General features: G+C 59.8%; 1 protein-coding gene across 2 annotated transcripts in view; it reads right to left on the bottom strand.

The window, feature by feature from the left end:
* Positions 1-17324, bottom strand: part of KCNH2 (potassium voltage-gated channel subfamily H member 2) — a 31645-nt gene extending 14321 nt beyond the window's left edge. Inside the window, exons 1-3 of one of the 2 annotated variants that reach the window (XM_082693509.1) lie at positions 17035-17324; positions 14047-14277; positions 38-202 (exon numbers count right to left, since the gene is read on the bottom strand). In XM_082693509.1, the coding sequence (XP_082549635.1) occupies positions 38-202; positions 14047-14277; positions 17035-17110 (472 nt within the window). In that variant the 5' untranslated portion in view covers positions 17111-17324. Of the gene's footprint in view, positions 1-37; positions 203-1748; positions 1833-14046; positions 14278-17034 lie in introns of those variants that run through there. The other variant, XM_082693510.1, reaches the window with a different exon arrangement.
* Between the last annotated feature and the right edge of the window lie 1082 nt (positions 17325-18406).

Here is an 18406-nt window from a genome sequence, read left to right as displayed (position 1 = left end):
CCTCGGGAAAGGGACCTGAGAGCACGGCTGCACTCACCTGGGGCCAACCAGCTGCTGGGGGGGCCACGGTGATTGGTGTCTCGGACCGGGGAACCCACCATGTCCTTTTCCATCACCACCTCGAAGTTGAGGATGAACATGATGACGGCGCCATCTTCATTCTTCACGGGCACCACGTCCACCAGGCACAGGAAGCAGCTCCCTGCAAGCCGAGGACATGGCCGCTGTGGCACTCGGAACAGGTCCCTGCCTGCGCCACGGCCCCCACCGCCATTGCCGAGCCCCTCCTCCTTGTCGTCTCCTGCCCGGGCCCCTCCTTGGGCCATGGGCCTGCCTCTCGGAGCTCCTGCCCTCCGTCTGTCCACCTCAGTGTGCTGCTCCTTGTCAGGGCCTCTCTGCTCGCCCCTCCTTCGCCTCTTGGTCTTTCCTTGCTATCCCTCGTGCCAGGCAGTCTAGCACCCCAGGGAAGGCCGCAGACTTCAGGCCCAGGACCTCTGGGCTCCCATTCGGGCTCTGCTTCGTCCCTCATGGTTTTTCCTCCCCCTCCCTTAATTACTGAGCCTCCCTGGGCCACCTCTCCCACCCCTCTGAAATGGGAATAACAATCACTCGTTCTCAAGGAGTTGTGAAGAGGAAACGAGTCTAGGGCAAGGCCCGCTGTGGCCAGGACACGATAGAGGGACTGGCAGTCCCTCCGTCCCCACATCAGGCTGGGCCACTCCACTGCAAGCTGGGTGCAGAAGCTGAGGACAATCTCAAAACCGCAGGCACAATTTGGTATCGCCACCATTGCCAAGCGTGTGATTTTGTGTTTCACAAAAGGATTGATCTATGATATATAGAAATAAAGTGATCTTTAAACAAAGAATTGAGAAGCACTGCTTCTACAATTTCCCATCATTTTTCTCTCTTGTTCCTTGACTTTTTTCTTCCCCTCCCATTCTCTCTCTCTCTCTGGCCACCAGAGCCCCTATTAATACCAGGTGAGGTCAGTCGCCCAGGCTAAACGCACCCAGTCCACCTCTGCTCCTTGTGCAGAGCACCGTCCCCACACCCCTTTCTCTGTCGCTTTCTGAAAGTGACCCTGGCACTCTCAGCCTCTGCCTAAGGCCCAGCTCAGAACCCCTACCTACAGGAAGCCCTCCTGGATGAAACAGCCTGTTCCTCCCTCTTTCTGGACCCCACAGGGACCAGACAAGTTCCTCATCTCCCTCTCTTTCTAGGGCAGAGACTTCTTTCCTTGCTTTGGCTCCCCCGTGCTCATCTGTCTTCTCTGAACTGTAGGGGCCTTACTCCCCGGGTCTGCCACCCCTCTGAAGGGCCCAGCACCTAGACCCATGCCCCAGGGAGCAGGCCCTGGCAGCGGCTGTGAGGGACAGGGTAGTGGGGAAGGAGTCAAGAAGGGGAAGGGCGGAGAACAAGTGTGGGTGCTGAACTGAGGCCAACAAACTCGGGGCTGTCAGCCTTGGACTTGGGCTAGTGCTTGATGCCCACCAGCAAGGCCCTGGGCGCTGAGCCTCAGCTGAGCAGGCCAGGTGCAAAGGGCATGAGTCCTGGGAGACGCTCCCTGGCTTGGGGAGGCCGGGAGAGGCAGGCAGATCGGCACTTTTAAGGGCTGTGGGATCGAGCTAGCAGAAGGAGATCCTCTGAAACCAACTGGGACAGGACAGCATGGGGTTGAGGGGGGCTGGGCCAGAGGAGGGGCTGGCCAGGAACTCTCCGCCCCACCCCAAAGCCCTTCCACTCACCGCATCCCGGCCCTCCAGGCTTGGCCTGTGAGACCTGAGCTGGGGGCTTTGTCAGGGTCTCCCTCCAGCAGCGGTTCCCTGACCTCCGGCCTCTGACATGGCCTGGCTGAAGCCAGGCTGTGGTGCTGGGGCCGCCGGGGCCGGGCCCAGCTGGAGACTGTTTGGCACCCACACAGCCCGCCTAGAGTTTATGCCCTAATATGGTGATGGCCGGCAGCGGCCTGAACAGGGACTGGCCCTCATCAGGACTAAGGAGAGGCCAGAGACCAGGAAACCTGAGCCCTGGAGACCCCCAAAACCCACCCCTGGCACCCCCAGTGATCCAGGCCCTGATTCCCCTTCCTCACAAGGAAACTGGTCTCAGAAAACTCCACGAGTCTGGAACCTAAATGAGCCCAACCCTTCAGGCTGGCCTGGGGATTCTGTCCCCAGCACAGAGCCCCAGAAGTCTGAATCCCCAGCCCCCAAGGGCCATGCCCGCTCCGTTCAGGCCTCTCTGCCTTCTGCACCGCAGGGAGCCCGGGACCCTGGGATCCTGAACTGCCACCCCGCCTGCCAGGGCTGCAGAATCTCCAGCCCCGAGCCCCCCTGCGGTACCGCCCGGCTCCCCACTCCAGACGCACACTCACACGCGAGGCCCCCTTGGCCCTCTCCCTTCCTCAACATTCAAGGAATTTTTCCTTTCAAATAACCCTGTCGAAGCCCTGGTTATTCCAAAAATGTGAACTGGAGTCCTGCCTGAGGGCTGCGGGGCTGGGGGGCGGAGGGTAGGCTCCAGCTGCTATTTTCAGGGGGGCATGGAAGGAAGGAGGAGAGCCGGTGGCCCCAAGTCAGCCAGGACTCTCGGGCTCTGCCTCCCACTGCCCAGCCAGCTCAGCCGGGTCCTCCACGGACAGCCCCGTCACCCATCCCCAGCCGGAGCTGCCAGCGGTCCCCATCCTGTCACTGGCTGGCATGACGGGGGGGGGGGGGGGGGGGCGTCACTGAGGGCAGCTGAAGGTTAGACAGGACAGCCGGGCATCAGCACGGAGCGGATTGCAGCCAGTGTGTGGTGGGGCTCTGACCTTCGCCCAACTTCACGGCAGAGAAGAAATGACCAGAGTCGGCAGCTCAGCCGCCTCCTGGGGACCCCTGGGCTGGCGCTGCGCACACAGGACCAGACGGTACCTTGCCCTCCCCTAGCCCCGTGCCCACCTACCCCCAGGCCCTGCCTGTCGCTCTGCTCTGCTTCCTCTTCCGACCTCGGTGGGCCCCCAGGGTTGGCAGCTCCCCCTGAGCAGAGGCCGACAGGACCCAGAGCTGGGCCGGCCTGCAGTTCCGCCTAGAGCCACTCTGTGGCAGGCACGGCCCACGCTCCCTGGGCCACCAGCGCCGGGAGCAGCCAGGAAGGGACAAACTGGAGGGGGGAAGTAGGAAGCCCACACCGTCTGCACAGTCAGGTGGCCGCCGTTCATTGCTTCCGAATGACCTTGGGCAAGTCACCTGCCTTCCATGAGCCTCCGGGGGCTCCTTGGTGACACGGGAAGATCATGGCCACCCCACGGGGCTTGAGGGATGAATGGCACGACGTACGTGAAGTAGGAGCCGGGCCCCAGGGAAGGCTTGATAAATGGGAGGAGGAGGAAAGGGAGAGACCCCCAGGCCAGCCACATTGGCGCGGCTGACGCAGAATAGCCCGCTCACAGCCTCCCCAGCTGAAGACTCTGGAAGGCTGGGTGTCCAGCGTTCGCCTGCCTCCTGGAGCACGGGGCACCCCCGGCCCCTCTGGGGACGGACCCGAGGACCAGGGAGTCCACCAGTGAGTGACAGTCACCCTCTGACAGGCTCCTCTGTGCCCCGGGTCCTAATGGCCCGTGGAGGTTATGCAGCTCCCAGCAAGACATGAAGGAGAGAAGGTGGGGGGGGGGGGGGTGCGCGGCAAGTGCAGAAGGTACTGTCACCCACCAGAACACAATGCTGGCTTTCTTTCCCTGGTGCAACCCCACGCCCAGCAGGGCACCCAGGGGCAACATCCCTGCCCTGCACCCCAACCCATCCAAGGCTCCGGGCCCCCACCCACAGTCCCAAACCCCATTTCCCACTTCTGGGCACCCTGCCCTTGGCGTGGCTCCAGGTTCTGCTTCAACAGGGGCAGGCCTTATCACCCTGGGCGGCACGAGGAGGATGGGGAAAGGGAGGACTGCAAGTGACCCTGAGTGTCCTTGGACAGGCTCCTCAGGTCAGAGGCTCTGGCTGGTCATCTGTAAACCAGATGTCATCCCTGCTTTTTTGAGGGTGGCTTTTTGTCCCCAACAAATTCTCCCTGAGCACATGCATGTGAACATTTGGGGTGTCACGAACAAAACAACCCTAGCCCCTGCCCTCACTGAGTCAAGGACTCAGAAGGACCCGAGTTCCGAGCCCAACATGAGATGGGGGAGGACAGGCAGAGGGCAGAGGAAGGAGCCCACGGAGCTGAGCTGATTGGCCCCAACCGGGGACAGGGCAACTGCTGTGTGACGGTGGGCAGGTCACCCACCTCTCTGAGCTCTAGTCTCCCCGTGTGCACTGCAAGGATAAGTGATTCCTGCCCTGGATGCCAGATGACATGACAGATGGCCTTGTGGAAGCATCCAGAGCTGTAACGAGGCACGGTGCTGGGATCCTGCAGGGAAGGTGACCTCGGGGAGGCAGCCCTCCTCACCCCAGTCGCCTCCCGGCAGGAGGAGCTGGGCCCAAAGTCACACTGAGGGCAGGAGGCTGGGGCTCCAGTCCTCCCTGTCCGCCCCCAGGCAGAGAGGCTGTCTCCGGCGGCCCAGGGCTGTGCAGTGTCAGGTTATATTTAGCCTGGTGGCGGCGACAGGAAGATGCAGCAGGAGCTGCTCCTGGCCAGGGGCCACCGTGTCGCTAACACCACTCTCATGGGCAGCCGGGGGCCTAGGCAAGGCCAGGGACATTGCACGCCCGGGGACAGAGCAGGGAAGCCTGAGAGGCCAGCCAGTGTGTGTGGGTGTGTGTGTGTGTGTGTGTGTGTGTGTGACAGAGACAGAGAGGCCTCTGCCCCTGACTCCAGGAGCTGAGCAAAGTCCAATGCCCACCACAGGACGATACAGGCTCCCCTCCCCCAGCCCTTACAGCCTGACATCTTCCCAGGGACTCATAGGGTCATAGAGAGGGCCTCAGGGGCCTCTGTGCAGTGGTCCCAACTGCCACCCCTGCCCCTGCAAACCCACAGCCCATGGCCTGCCTGTGCCATCTTTCCCCAGGGACACTGGAACAGCCTCGAGAGAAGAGTCCTTTCTAGACAAGTTCCGGGTCCCAGCCCCATCGACCTCCTGGGACACAGCCACACGTCTATAAGCTGGGAGCCATGACTTCTGAAGCCTTGGGAAGGTGAAACTAGGCCACGTTCACGTGCAGAAGGCTGCTCAACAGCTCGTTCGCCAGAGCTCTTTCTCCGCCTCCAAGCTCTACCTTCCCCCTCCTACTTCCTGGAGTCTGCCCCTCCACTCCCGCCCCGCCAGAATCCTCCAGAAATCCCCCTGATCCCAGCCAACTCAGACCTTTCAGCTCACCTTCCCTCCCACCCCTGCTGGGGCCCACGTGCTGCCTGAGCCCCTTCAGCACACCCCAGCTGCACGCGGCACCCCCGCCCAAGCCCCAGCCCTCCTCCCTCCGCTCGTGCCATCCCGCTAGGACCCACAGGGCTCCCATCGACCAAAACATTACTGACTGCTCCATGTGGCCACGGTGATGTTTCTCTTTGAGAATTTCTAAAACTATATCCCTAATTGCAGAGATAATTGTATACAGGCTTCTGGGGTGAGCTTCCTTCTTCCCAGCATCCCCACCCAAGACAGAGCCCTGAGGCCAGGGCCGGGCTGGCTTCACAGGAGTTGTGGGGTAAGCAGGTGTGCAAGGACTGGTCCTCCCTCGGGGCAGTGCCTTGCACGTAGATGGGTGTGGGCAGGGCGACCTCCCCACCCTGCAAGCTCCCTTTCAGATCCAGGGAGACTAACTGGCCTTTCACAATGGAAGTTACCCATTTCAAACCCATCCTGAGTCTACACAGTGGCTGGAACCACGGTGACAATCAAGGTGTCTTTTGTGGAAGTGCTATTAAAACTTACCAACAGAATGAAGGGGCGCCTGGGTGGCTCAGTCAGTTAAGTGTCTGCCTTCAGCTCAGGTCATGATCTCAGGGTCCTGAGATTGAGCCCCATGTCGGGCTCCCTGCTCAGCAGGGAGTCTGCTTTTCTCTCCCCCTCTGCCCCTCTCCCCTGCTCATGTTCTCTTTCTAGCACTCTCTCTCTCAAAAAAATAAATTAAATCTTTAAAAAAAAAAAAAAAAGAAAGAAAGAAAGAAAGAAGAGAAAAAAGAATGGAACATGAAGGCTGGTGGTCCAGGAACCAGGACAGGGGACCAGAGCAGAAGCCTCAAACGCGTGGTACTTCTGAACCTCAGACCCTTACCGGCACTCTTCACTGTGACTCCCACACAGCCTGCCACGGGGCAGCAAGGGCACACAGCCGAGGTCCAACAGGAAGCAACCTGGGGTTCCTGCTCACTTCCAGGGCTCTGCAAGGCTCCAGAACTCCGCACCCACCTTGGCTCCCAGTGTACCCCAAAGAGCCAGGGGATGCCTTGAGCACACCCACCCCAATTCCAGCTCTGCCATCCATCCCTCGGTCAGTCACAGGGAGAGCTGTAATCCCTCCAGGACTCACCCAGCTCCCAGGACGCTGGGACGTTCCAAAGAACAAATCCAAGTGCACGGGGAACGTCCCACCAGCAAAACATGTGGCAATGACCCAAATATAGACAGAGAAAACCGGCATTATCTGCAAATGATAGGGTCATCTCCCCAGAGAACCAACAAAATCAACAGATAAACAATTAGAACAAATAAGAGAGCTCAGTGAGGCTGCCGGATGCAAGGTCAGCCAGCAAAGGTGGTATTTCCACCAGCACAGCGAGGAAAATAGGTAGTCAACAATAAAGTCTCCCTCTTGTAACAGCAACAAAAACTGTAAAGTAACTAGAATTGACCAAGAAAACACAAAGCCTGCGGGCTGGGCCGGGGGGATGGAGGGAGGGCACAAACTATCTGATAAATGGAGAAACAGTCCAGGCTCTTAGATGGGACGAATATTATATCGATGTCCATTCTCCCCAAATTAATCTATAAAACTAATCTAATTCCAGTCAGGAGTCTAGTGGGGTTTTCTTTCCCAGAACTCGAGATATTTTCTGTAAAGCTCATAAGGAAGAAGAGAGGTCTGTAAACACCCAAGTCAATATTGAAGAAGAAGAAGAAAGAAGGAAGATTTGGGAAGATTTGTCTTTCAGATCAAGACACTAAATGCCACCATTGTTCTCCTAATGTAGTTTTGGTGCAAGAACAGACAAATAAATGTTTAGAACAGAACAGAGAGCTCAAAGACAGACCCATGGATAGATGGGCAAGTAGCTTACAATGAAGGTGGCCCCACGAACCATTGGAAAAGGACAGGCTGTTTACTAGGTGTGTTGGGAACACTGGCTCACTATGCGGAAAAATATATAACTTGATCCGTACTCGACACCACAGAGGGAGGCTCAGGATGGATGAAAGCCAACCGAGAAAGGAAAAACAATTAAATTAATAGAAGAAAACGGACCCCTCTGCAACCTCAGAGTGGTGAAGTTTTTCTTAAACAAAACTTCCAAAGCCCAAACAAACCTGAAGAATATTAACTCGTATCATTATGAAGTGACTCAGTTGGGCAAGTTTAACGGATGAATGAATGGGAGAAGATACTTGCAACATCTCAAGTCAACAGGAATTACCACCTAGAATCCACGTGCTGAATACTTAACTGTAAGCATTTGTATTTCTAGAATACAGAAGCAACTCCTGCAAATCGCCGAGAACAAAGCACGGCGGCTTCGCTAGAAAAGTGAGCCAGGATACAAGCAGACCACTCTCAGGGAAGTCAACAGGAAAGGCGATCAAGCCTGAGGTGCCGGACTCAACACAGTATCAAAGAAATGCAAATTAAGGCAGCAAATTATCACTCTCACCTATCAGATAGGCAAAAATTAGAAAAGTGGATAACGGCCAAGTGTGGCAGCACTACGGGTGGGGCCACCCTGCTGGTGCCCAGTGTGACAGTGCTTAGTTGAATTACGTGTCCACATACCACCACCATCCAGCAATTCCACCCCTGGGGATGCAGCCCAGTGACATCCTCCCAGGAGCCCAAAAGGAGCCATGGCTGGGGACATTCACCGCAACGTTATTTATGGAGGAAATGTGGAGATGGCTGCCCAGGAGAGCGGGCAGGTAAACTGAGGTCAGCACATGCCATCAAGTATGAAGCTGGGGGTGGGGGTACCTGGGAGGCTCAATCTCCTGAGCATCCGACTTCAGCTCAGGTCGTGATCGCTGGGTCCTGGGATCGAGCCCCGTGTGGGCTCCCTGCTCAGTGGGGAGCTGCTTCTCCCTCTCCCGCCACACCTCCCCCAGCTCATGCTCTCCCTCAAATAAATAAATAAAATCTTAAAAAAAAAAAAAAAAGACTATGAAGCTACAGACTAGATGTCGAGTAACAACTGGAGGGACTTAAAGGCACACTCCCGTGGAAGGAAAGTGAGCACCAGAATATCATGTAGCACGTCTCGTTTACACAAGTTAAACCTATACGTATCCAGACAAAATACACATTTCGGGAGAATGCGTGCAAACAACACATTCCCAGCAAGTACATCTGAACTGTTGCCTAAGGGAAGGGTAACGGGGGGGGGGCGGTGAGCGAGATAAGAAGTAAAGTGAAATGAAAGAGAGAGACACAAAGGTGCCGCTTCAGTGATTTGCGGGAGAGGCGGGAGCCGGGGCCAGCAGAAGCCTGGAGAAGGACAGAGAGAGGCAAGCAGGGGTCTCGAGCAGGGGCAGGGCACAGCTGATGGCCAAGCAGGTGCAAGTCTGGAACTAAGCCAGACACTGTTCCAAGTCACTGACTCCCGGCAGAGGGCTTCTGCACTGCCCACCGCCTCCATTCCATCCGTCCGTTCCTTCCTTCCTTCCTTCCTTCAGCAAGTATGCACGGAGCTCCAGCGAGCACTAGACAGGGATACGACAGAGAACAAAACACAACTGCTCTCTGTCCTTGCGGAGCTCATAATCTAGCAGAGGGACACCAGACACGCCCACCTCACCCAGAACTTGAGTGAGGGAGAGTATGGCCAAGAAGACACTTCCTGGCCCTCAGGGTACTTCTAGTCCCACAAGCATGTGACCTGAAGGGAGAAGGGACCCATTTGAGGCCACCCACAGTTCACAGCACGGAGACCTGCATGGGCCCCGAGACTAAGGACAGGAGGGGACCTGGAGGGACAGCAGCTCATCCAGAGGCTCTAACAGTCTTGTCACCTGTCCTAGGTGTCCCACCACAGACCCTCTTCGGGCCTTCCTGCCCAGGTCAGGGAGGAACATTTCTCTTAAAGTCCCTCACACGAAAGAGCTGATTTCCATATTCCCCTGCATACAGGGGAGGGTGAAGAGAGAAAACAAGTCTTTCAAAAACAAGGCTCATGGGGCACCTGGGTGGCTCAGTGGGTTAAAGCCTCTGCTTTTGGCTCAGGTCATGGTCTCAGGGTCCTGGGATCGAGCCCCGCATCGGGCTCTCTGCTCGGCTGGGAGACTGCTTCCTCCCTCTCTCTCTGCCTGCCTCTCTGCCTACTTGTGATCTCTGTCTGTCAAATAAATAAATAAAATCTTTAAAAAACAAAAAAACAAAGCTCATTCTCCACCCAAACCAAAGGTTCCCCTGATGGAGGCATTTGGGGCAGTGTCAGAGGAGATGTTTAAGTGTAAAAGGGCTTTCTTGGAACCTCTCAAGTCGCACCACCCTGGAAGCCACTTCAGGGCAGCAAAGAGGCTGAGTCTCCCCCCATCTCACATCCCCACGCTGGCCCTCCCGACGCTCACAGCCCCCCTCCCCAGAGCCCAAGGCCACCATCAAACTTTGCTCTCACTGCAGATGACGACTTTCGGCACAAATATTTACACAGCTCCTCTCCGGGGGCGACGGCAGACACAACACGGAGGAGCCACCCTCCCGACACTCTCCAGACCCCAGAGAGGGCTAGAGGCGGTGGACACCCTCAGTCCTGACAGACCAACTCACCCCTGCACTGGGGCTGGGCCAGCAAGCTCCCAAGCAGGCCAAGGCACCCTAGTCCAGCATAGGAATGACACTTCCCTGGGGCCCTTGGAGAGAAAGTGCTGGCTGGGGACAGCAGAGCCCCTCAGGACCCTGTGCCTGGCTCCTGGCAACCAATGCAGGGACAGGGGAAGGGGCAGGGGCTCTCACTGGCGCCATATCCAAGCTGCTCAGGCCTTGAATGGAAGGCCCAAGGGAGCCCTCCTGAGGCTTCCACCCCCCGAGAAGGGTGCTACCTGTGTCCACCCTCATTGCCCCGGGGATCACTCTGGTCTGCTCCGTTGCAGGGACACAGGACACACCAAAGACCCATCTCCGTCTGATTGCCTAGGTACCCAATCTATGCAATTCCTTCAGGGGCAACCAAATTGATGGGGTCTGGGAGCCTGAGGATCACGACCTGGTGGGGCAGAGGGGGTGGCTGTCTGAGCTTGGGGAGGGGGTGGCCAGGATGGAGTAGGGCGGAGTGTGGGAGTATCCCAGTGAGGGGTCTGATGTCAGGGGACAGGGAGGAAATGGGGAAATGGCTTGGGGCACATGGAGGGCCGCTGGTGCCAGAAGCGTCCGCCCAAGCACTGGGGAAGTTGAGGTCTGAGTCTGGGGACCACAGAGTGTGGGGCCACCGCAGGGGCTCTGGCTCCCTAGGGGCACCAGGGACCCTGGAGAGCAGGCTGGCCCCTGGTCTCCACCCCTCCCCCAGCCCACAGCTCAGCTGTTGCAGTGGGGGCCCTCTGACCCTGTTACCATGGCAACCGGCCTGCAGCTGGAGTGGAGAAGTGACAGACTCTTCTCTAGAGACACCCCCATCCCCACCCACGCACAGGCTCCTGGGGACACGGGGACAAGGAGACCAGGCCAGAACAGGCAGAGAGAGAGAGAGAGAGAGAGATTTCCAGATACAGCCTGGGGGGGTAGAGGAAGAGAGGCAAGAAGGCAGGCTCGGGGGTGCCAAAGGGAGGGAAGAAGAGAGACAGGTGCAAGGGGAAGGAGATAAAAGACCGAGGGGGCAGGAGCTGGCGGGGAGGCCAACACTGGGAGACAGAAGAGGAGCAGACAAGCGGCCGCTGGACTCGGTCTCTGGGGCTGGACTCCGCGGGAGGCGGGGCGTAGGGGAGAACAAAGAGCAGAGAGAACAAAAGGGACAGGAGTAGGGCACCTCCCCGAAGCCCGGCAGATGAGGGAGCAAGGGAAGAGGAGCCATGCTCCAAGGGACCCACAGCCCCTTCTCAGGTCATGTAGGGACACAGGTGTGCAGCAGCAGCACCTGCCGCCAGGACCCGGCCCCGGGACGTGTCGGGGTACGACCGCCTGCCAGCCCTGTCCCCAGTTCCACCTTACTCTGGGCCAGATCTGACGTTAAGGGGCACAGACACAGGGCCCGGGAGTCTCTCCCTCTGGCTCACACCCGCCCTCCACCCCCAGCCCGGCCTCCCCACCCCCCAGCAGTCCCAGCACCTAAATAATGGGGCTGTCTGGCTCCAGGCCCTGACACTGCACAGAGCTAGGCCAGAGGCACCGACACGGCACAGCTGGCCACAGTGGCGCCTGCCAGCAAGAGGCCTCGCCTCCTTCCCAGCCACCCACCTCCCTGGGGCGGAAGCCCAGGAACCCACTCTCCTGTGGTTGGCCCAGGCAGAGACCAGAAAAAGGCCTGGATGGAAACAAGGGCCACTCGGGCATCCCCGGCCTCTGCCTCCCTACCTGGCCCACGCACAAAGGTGCGCGCTCCCGTGTCCGCGTAAACATAGCACAGGCCGGGCCCCAGGGATTCGCCCAAGGGCTAAACAGTTTGAGGCTGAAGGAAGGGAAGGAGAGGGAGCCTACCTCCCAGACCTCAAGTACCAGGACAAATGGGGGACAAGGCCAGCCTGTGGCCCAACAGGAGAAACCAGGTGAGAGCCGACAAGAGGGCAGGCACAGATGACTTTCTGGGTGGCAGCCCCATTTGGAGAAGTAACTGGAAGAAGGAAACAATCTGAGCTTGGGCCGGGGGCCTGGATTCTAATCCTACTTTGTCCACTGATTAACTGGTAACTGGACCTCTGCTTCTCAGTTTCTCCGTCTGTAACGCAAGTGGGCTGGATTAAGTGATCCTCGAGGTCACCAAGATCCCAAGTGAGCATCTCTGCCGGAGGGGTCCCATGGCCATCTTTGCCCAAAAAAGCCTCCCTGGGGCAAGAAGGAGGGCTCCCCAAACACTACGGGAAAGACAGAAGAACCCAGGTCCCTGTTGCCAAGGGGCTGGGCAGGCACACTATCCTAGAAGCACAAACAGGCTCAAGGCAGTAACCAAGTTCCCATATCACACACTTTCTGGTGTTAGACCTGAACCCGAGGCGTAGGCATCTGCATTCTTTTCATTATACCGATGGTTTGTGAACTTCCAAAATAAAATTGTACATAAAGTAACGTGCAGTATATAATCTGCCTGTAACTACTTGGGGTCATTTCTCATAGGTGACAGCAGAGTGAGAACGGGAAAGGCTCCACTCGGGACAGACGTGGTTCCATCCCTCAGCTCCGCCACTTTCTTTCTAGCTGTGTGACTTTGGGGAAGTTTCTTAATTTCCCTGAAGTTCAGTTTCCTCATCCATAAAATGGAGATAAAAATAGTACGTACGTCGCAGAGTTGTGAAGATTCCACGAGATAATGTGAGTGAAACATTTAGCTGGGCATCCAGTACTGGGAGCCGCCCACCCCTGCTAGCTAGCACTCCACGGCCCGGCAGATATAAAAACAGATCTGCTCTGATAATGGTTCTGGGGAGATTGTAGTGAAAAAACAAAACAAAACAAAAAAACACAGACGGAAGGCCTTGCCCTCGGAGTTTGCATCTAGTCTCCTGGGCTCCTGCCTCCCAGCCAGAATCCCACTTTTCTATAAGCAAACTCTCTTTCACAGGGCCCCAGAGATAGTGCCCCCCAGGAAAGTCACAGGCCGTACAGGCCTGCAGAAACCGGGCCGTGGAGGGAGGCAAGCCTTTACAGGACAGCGCAAGGTGACTCTGAGCACGTATTTCCGTGACAGGTGCACACGGAGGGCTGGCTCACTTTGTCCACGGAGGCATAGAGTGCCGTGTGCAGCAGGTACGCTCCCTTCCCGCGGTAACCTCACCTGGCTAGTCCACTGCTCCATCTAAAAGACCCTGGGGCTGCACCTGGCTCACAGGGGTTCAGTAAGTGCTCGTCAGTTACACACAGTGAGTTGCAGTTTGGGTGCCCAGGACCAGTCCGTGGCACTTCGGGAGCCACCTCCCCAGCTCTCGGATACCTGCCAGGCTTCCAAAGCCTTTTCATTGCCCTCCTTGAGCAGAGCGCACCCCACCCAGGGCAGGCACACAGCGCCGGGAGCAGCCCCGCCCGGGGCGCTGTTTATCCACTGTCCGGAAGCCCCGAGCAGCTGGGCTGGGAGGCGGCGGCTGAGCGGAGACACCTGGTGCGGGGAGGGGGTGGTGGGCGGGCGCTCATTAGATGAGACAAAGGGAACGGAGGTTGTGGGGAGAGGCACACACCTCCCGCCAGGCGCAGTTTAAGTAAAGAGAGAGAGAGGCAGGAGAAGGGCCGCCGAGAGCCAGCCAGAGTCCTGCAGTCCCTCCCCCAGCCTCGCCCTCCGTGACTTCTCCCAGACCAATCACCTGGCAGGGGCTGCCCTAGAGTAGCTGGAGGCCAGTGGCCAGCCAGAGGTGGGCGCCCAGCTGCCAACCTGACCTTCCAAGCCTGACTCCGTCCACACACCTGCCATCCCGGCCCCGTCAAACTCCAGCCCACCTACCTCAACCTGCCCACGTTTGTCTCGGGAGGGAGAAACCGAAGGCACCAGACCCACAGCCAGACAGACCCGTGGCCACCCCGAAAATTATCCCGCCAGAGTGCGTGAGGGGAGGAGACCAAGGCCGTCCTGCAGCCCCGATGCGCAGCCCGTGCCTGCCACCTGACCCACAGCAGTGGCCTCCGACGGGGTCACGTCCCCAGGGGACTCGCCTTGTCTCCCCCTCTACCCTCCGGGATCCCGCAGTCCTCTCCCCCACTCCCCCCCAGCCCCGCCCCCGTCCCTCACAGCCCCGCCCCCGTCCCTCACAGCCCCGCCCCTCGTCGCGGCCCCGCCCCCGCCTACCATCCTTCCGGTAGAAGGCGATCTCCACTTTGCGCTCCTCCGCGCCCAGCAGGGCCTGCGCGATCTGCGCGGCCGCGCGGCGCTGCGTGCGCGGCCCGTGCAGGAAGTCGCAGGTGCAGGGCCGCTGCATCACCTCGGCCCGCGAGTAGCCGCACAGCTCGCAGAAGCCGTCGTTGCAGTAGATGACGGCGCAGTTCTCCACCCGAGCGTTGGCGATGATGAACTTGCGGCCTGGGGGGCGGGGATGAGCAGACACGTGAGCAGGGACCCCTGCCTCGCGGGCTCCCTGCCCTTTCCCCGCATTCTCTTGTCACACACAGCCACCCGCCCGGGGACTCCCCGCCCCAGGGAGCACAGCGAGGACGGGGGTCCCCAGCAGGGGGCGTCGCAGCTGTGCCCCCGGCACAGGTGCCTTGGCCGACCCAGCCAGGCGACTCGCCCCCCTCCCCCGCCCGTCCCACGGGCTGGCTGCGTGGCTTCCCCCGGGCAGCCTGCCAGCGGCCCCCCGCCCCCTCCGCGATCGGGGCCGAGGCCAGCCTGGGCGGGTGTCAGCAACGCGTGTGTCAGCAGCCGCGGCGGACAGATAAACACGGGGCCTGGAGAGGGAGCCTGAGAAGGGCCAGAGATGGCGGCCAGCCTTCCCTTTGCATCAGGTCCTCCGGCTTCTCTTCCTGACCCCTGCTCTCTAGACACGGGGCGGGGGGTGGGGGGGGTGCCTCACTAAGCACTCCTTACCCTGAGGGATCCTTAGGAAATCATTTCCCCGAGTATCTGCGGACCCAGCAGGTCAGTACTTCCCCGGACTTCCGCGCCCCTCCAAGGGCAGTCAGGGGCTGGAGAGTGGGCTCTCCAAAGGGGACGAGGGACGTACCACGTGAGCATCTGCGATGCTTTTTCTCATTTAATACTCCGACGACCCCATAAGGTACTCATCATTATCTTTGTTTCTTAGAGGAAGAAACTGAGGCTAGAAAGAAGTTCAGAGCCATGCCCACATCCTGCAGCCTGTAAAGGAGCTTTTGAAGCTAGGTCTGGCAGGAGAAGAAATACACTGAGGGTCACAGGCTGAAACCCAAGGTCATAGGGAGCAAGGAAGGGGACCCGCAGCTCCAATCCCTGAAAATACAGGAACCAGGGATGGACCTGAGACAGTGGTCCACTTGTAATAAGAAAGATCCAGGAAAGGGAACTGCCTGGCGGGAAGTGAGGCACCGTCAAGGAGAGGTGCCCCATAGACCCATTTCAGCTAGACGTGGCTCCCCCCAACACCTGCTCCAAGACCCAGGCTGGCAGGTGAGCCACAGACAGGCAGCAGACCCAGCTGGTGCCAGGGAAGATGATCTGGGATCAGAGCTTTTTTTTAAAAACACAGAAGTTGCCGGCCACTTTGGCCTTTAATGCTGGGGCTTTGGGTGGCAGCTGGAACTCTGCCCTCTCCCCTTCCTGGGGACACAGCCCTCCGGCTGCAGCCCTGGGCAATCCCATGGGCAAGGGAGGCTGCTTTCCTAAGCCCTCCTTTACCCTGGCTCCAGGAAGTTACTTTTTGAAGTTGGGTCATCTTTAGGTCAGTTCACCAGGCCCCCAAAACTCCCGGGCAGCCAACAACCTCAGGAGTCAGGGTTCCCTGTCATGGAAAGACCCCTGTCTTGGCCTCCAACTCCCCCTGAGCCCAAGGCAGTTCAGACTACCAGCCACACACATCAGCTTTGGAGAAGAGAAATCAGCTCCCAGGCCCAGAGAGAGAAGAGTGAGTTTCTTCGAAGGCAGGCCCTACCCCCACCCCTTTCCGGAGCTCCTGGAATACCGCTAGAGAAGGGCCCCGCAGGGCTCCTTCAGCCACCCCCTCCTTTCCAGATGTGGAAACTGAGGTTCTGACAAGGAAGAGAGTCACTCAAGGTCACATGGCAGTCAGTGTCAGAGGTGGGGCCAGAAGCCGAGCCCCCAGAGCCTAGCCCAGATTCTTTCTAGACCTAGCTCCTGGGCCTTCTGGAGCTTGTGAGAAGGACAGACCCCACTTGTGGCCCTCCACCACGGTCAGTCTCCTCCTCCCCCTCAGGATCACCTTGTTCCTCTGCTTCAGACAATGCTGCCCATCGAACTGATCCCTCCCTCCCCCCCACCACAGTTACAAGCACACGCTGTGCTGTGCTCACAGGGTCATGGGCAAGGAATGTCACCTGCTCCCTGCTCCCAGGGCCCTTGGCAGTCACACCCACCACGGCACATGCAGCCTTGGAGACAGACACACGCGTGCTGGGAGGATCAAACACCCACGCCAGAACATTCACCTAGCCTGGGACACTTCTGGAAGCCTCCCCTACCGGGCCAGCCTTAGGGGTGCCGTGGCCCCCATAAATGGCTCAGGACAGGAAAATCAGCAATATGGGGGCACTGTCTTGGGCCTGTTAGATCGTTGAAGCCTCGCTTCAGGCCATGACACACTCTCACCTGGGAGTCCACAGTTCGTAGCTCTGTCGAAGATTCCTCCCCACTGCCCATGCAGGACTGAACTCACCGGTAACACACACACACACACACATCCCGAGAGCAGGTTAGGCGCTCACTCTAAGTTCTTGGCTCTCAGCCTCTCAAAAACATAGTCAAGACCGCTCAGGCACAGCACTTAGTGTCTCACGGTTGGGACCCTCTACCTTCTCCTGTCCCTGCCCCCACACAGCCCCATCCACACCCAGGCACTGGGAGTTAGGGATACCTGCACACTTGAGATGTCACACACACTCCGGATCCCAAAAGCCTGAGCTGAACCTCCCGCCCTGCAGCCCAATACAGTCCCCTTGGCCCCAAACCCACGGCCCCCGGCTCCATGCCTTGCCCTCACGACCCCTGGCCGGCGGCTTGAGGCCAACAGCCCCCACTGACTCGCACTAGCCCAAAGCACACGGCCTCGGGCACGCCCCTCCATTCACACTCGGGAGAGCTCGGCCCGCCCCCAGCGCCCCCTCCCCGACGGCCCCCTCCCCCACTCACTCTGGCCCTCAAACTTGCGGATGATGGTGTCCAGGAAGGTGTTCTGCGGCGCGACATGGCCCCTCCGCACCGGCATCCTGAGCCCATGGGCGGGCCGGGCGGGCCCCCACCCACCCCGGCCCGGCCCGGCCCAACACAGGCTTCGGGTGGCCCGGCCCGGCCGTGATCCCCGCACCCCGCGGCCAAGCAGAGCACGGGCGGGGCCGGGACTGGGTTGCGGGCGCGGGGTCCCCGCTCGGCTCCCGGCTCCTGACCGCGGGCCGGGCCTGGAGCCGCCTGAGCTCGGGCCGCCCGGCCGCCCGCACACCTGTCTGCCGGCCCCCGCCGAGCCACCGGCCCCGCTCCGCCGCGTCCCCGCGCTGCGCTCCACCCGCCCGAGCGCCGGGCTCCCGGGTCCCGCCCGCCGCGCCGACAGCCGCTCCGGCGCCCGAGGCTCCGGCTGCGCCTGCGGCTCGGCCCGGCGGCGGAAGGGTTAACGCGGCGCGCGCCCCTCGGGCTCCGGCCCCCGCCTCCCGGCCCCCTCCCTCCCGCCGCGCGCCCGCAGCACCGCCCTCTCTCCCCCCCCACACACCCCGCGCTCCCGCCCTTCCCATTGGCTGAGCAGCGCCAAGGGCTCCCCCACCCCAGCCCCTCGCTCAGCCCCGGAGCCCCCTGGACTCGCGCGCTCCACAGAGGGGGAAGGGGCCCCTAGGTAGGGGAACAGTGAGGACAGGTGCGACGACTGGCCTTGAGACAGCCAGGGAGGGCACTGGGGGTTCCACCCCCACCCCTGACTGGAAGGGCTGAGGAACCTGACTTGGGGTGCGCTGGTCCCTTAATACCCTGGTCGCCCACCACGCCAAGCCCCTCTGGGTACACACAACATGCGCTCAAAGTCTGATGTAGGTGACACGGGCCAGATCTGGGCCCTGGCCTCCCAAGCCCAGGGTCAGGGGAGACCCGGAAGATGCGAAGGGCAAGATAATCCCTAGACCCCGAGTGGGGCGCGATTTGAAATAAGGACGGGTGAGACCGGAGGGGCATGCACCTTGAGCAGGGGAGACCTCCCAACACACACAAACACACGCACACATACACACGCACAGCGCTCCCCGGGGTTATTCGGGGGCCCTCCTGCACAGAGAGGTAACATTCTGACACGAGTTGCGGCCTCCTAGCTGCGGGATCAAAGACAGGCCCCTGAGCTCGAGGTTCCAGCTTGGGGATCCCCTTGTGCTCCCTCCCTCTGCAGCGCGGGCCCGCGGTGCAGGCCCAATCCGCGGCGGGCTCGGGGCCCTGCGGCGCTGCGGCGGCCCAGCCCCTCGGAGAACCCTGGCCTAGCCGCAGGCCCCTCCCCCCCGGCCAGCTGGCTCGCTCCAGCTGCAGCTCCCTT

Source organism: Mustela nivalis, assembly GCF_964662115.1.
Source record: "Mustela nivalis genome assembly, chromosome: 12".
In the NCBI taxonomy this organism is placed as follows: Eukaryota; Metazoa; Chordata; class Mammalia; order Carnivora; family Mustelidae; genus Mustela; species Mustela nivalis.
This window is presented reverse-complemented; position numbering and strand designations above follow the sequence as displayed.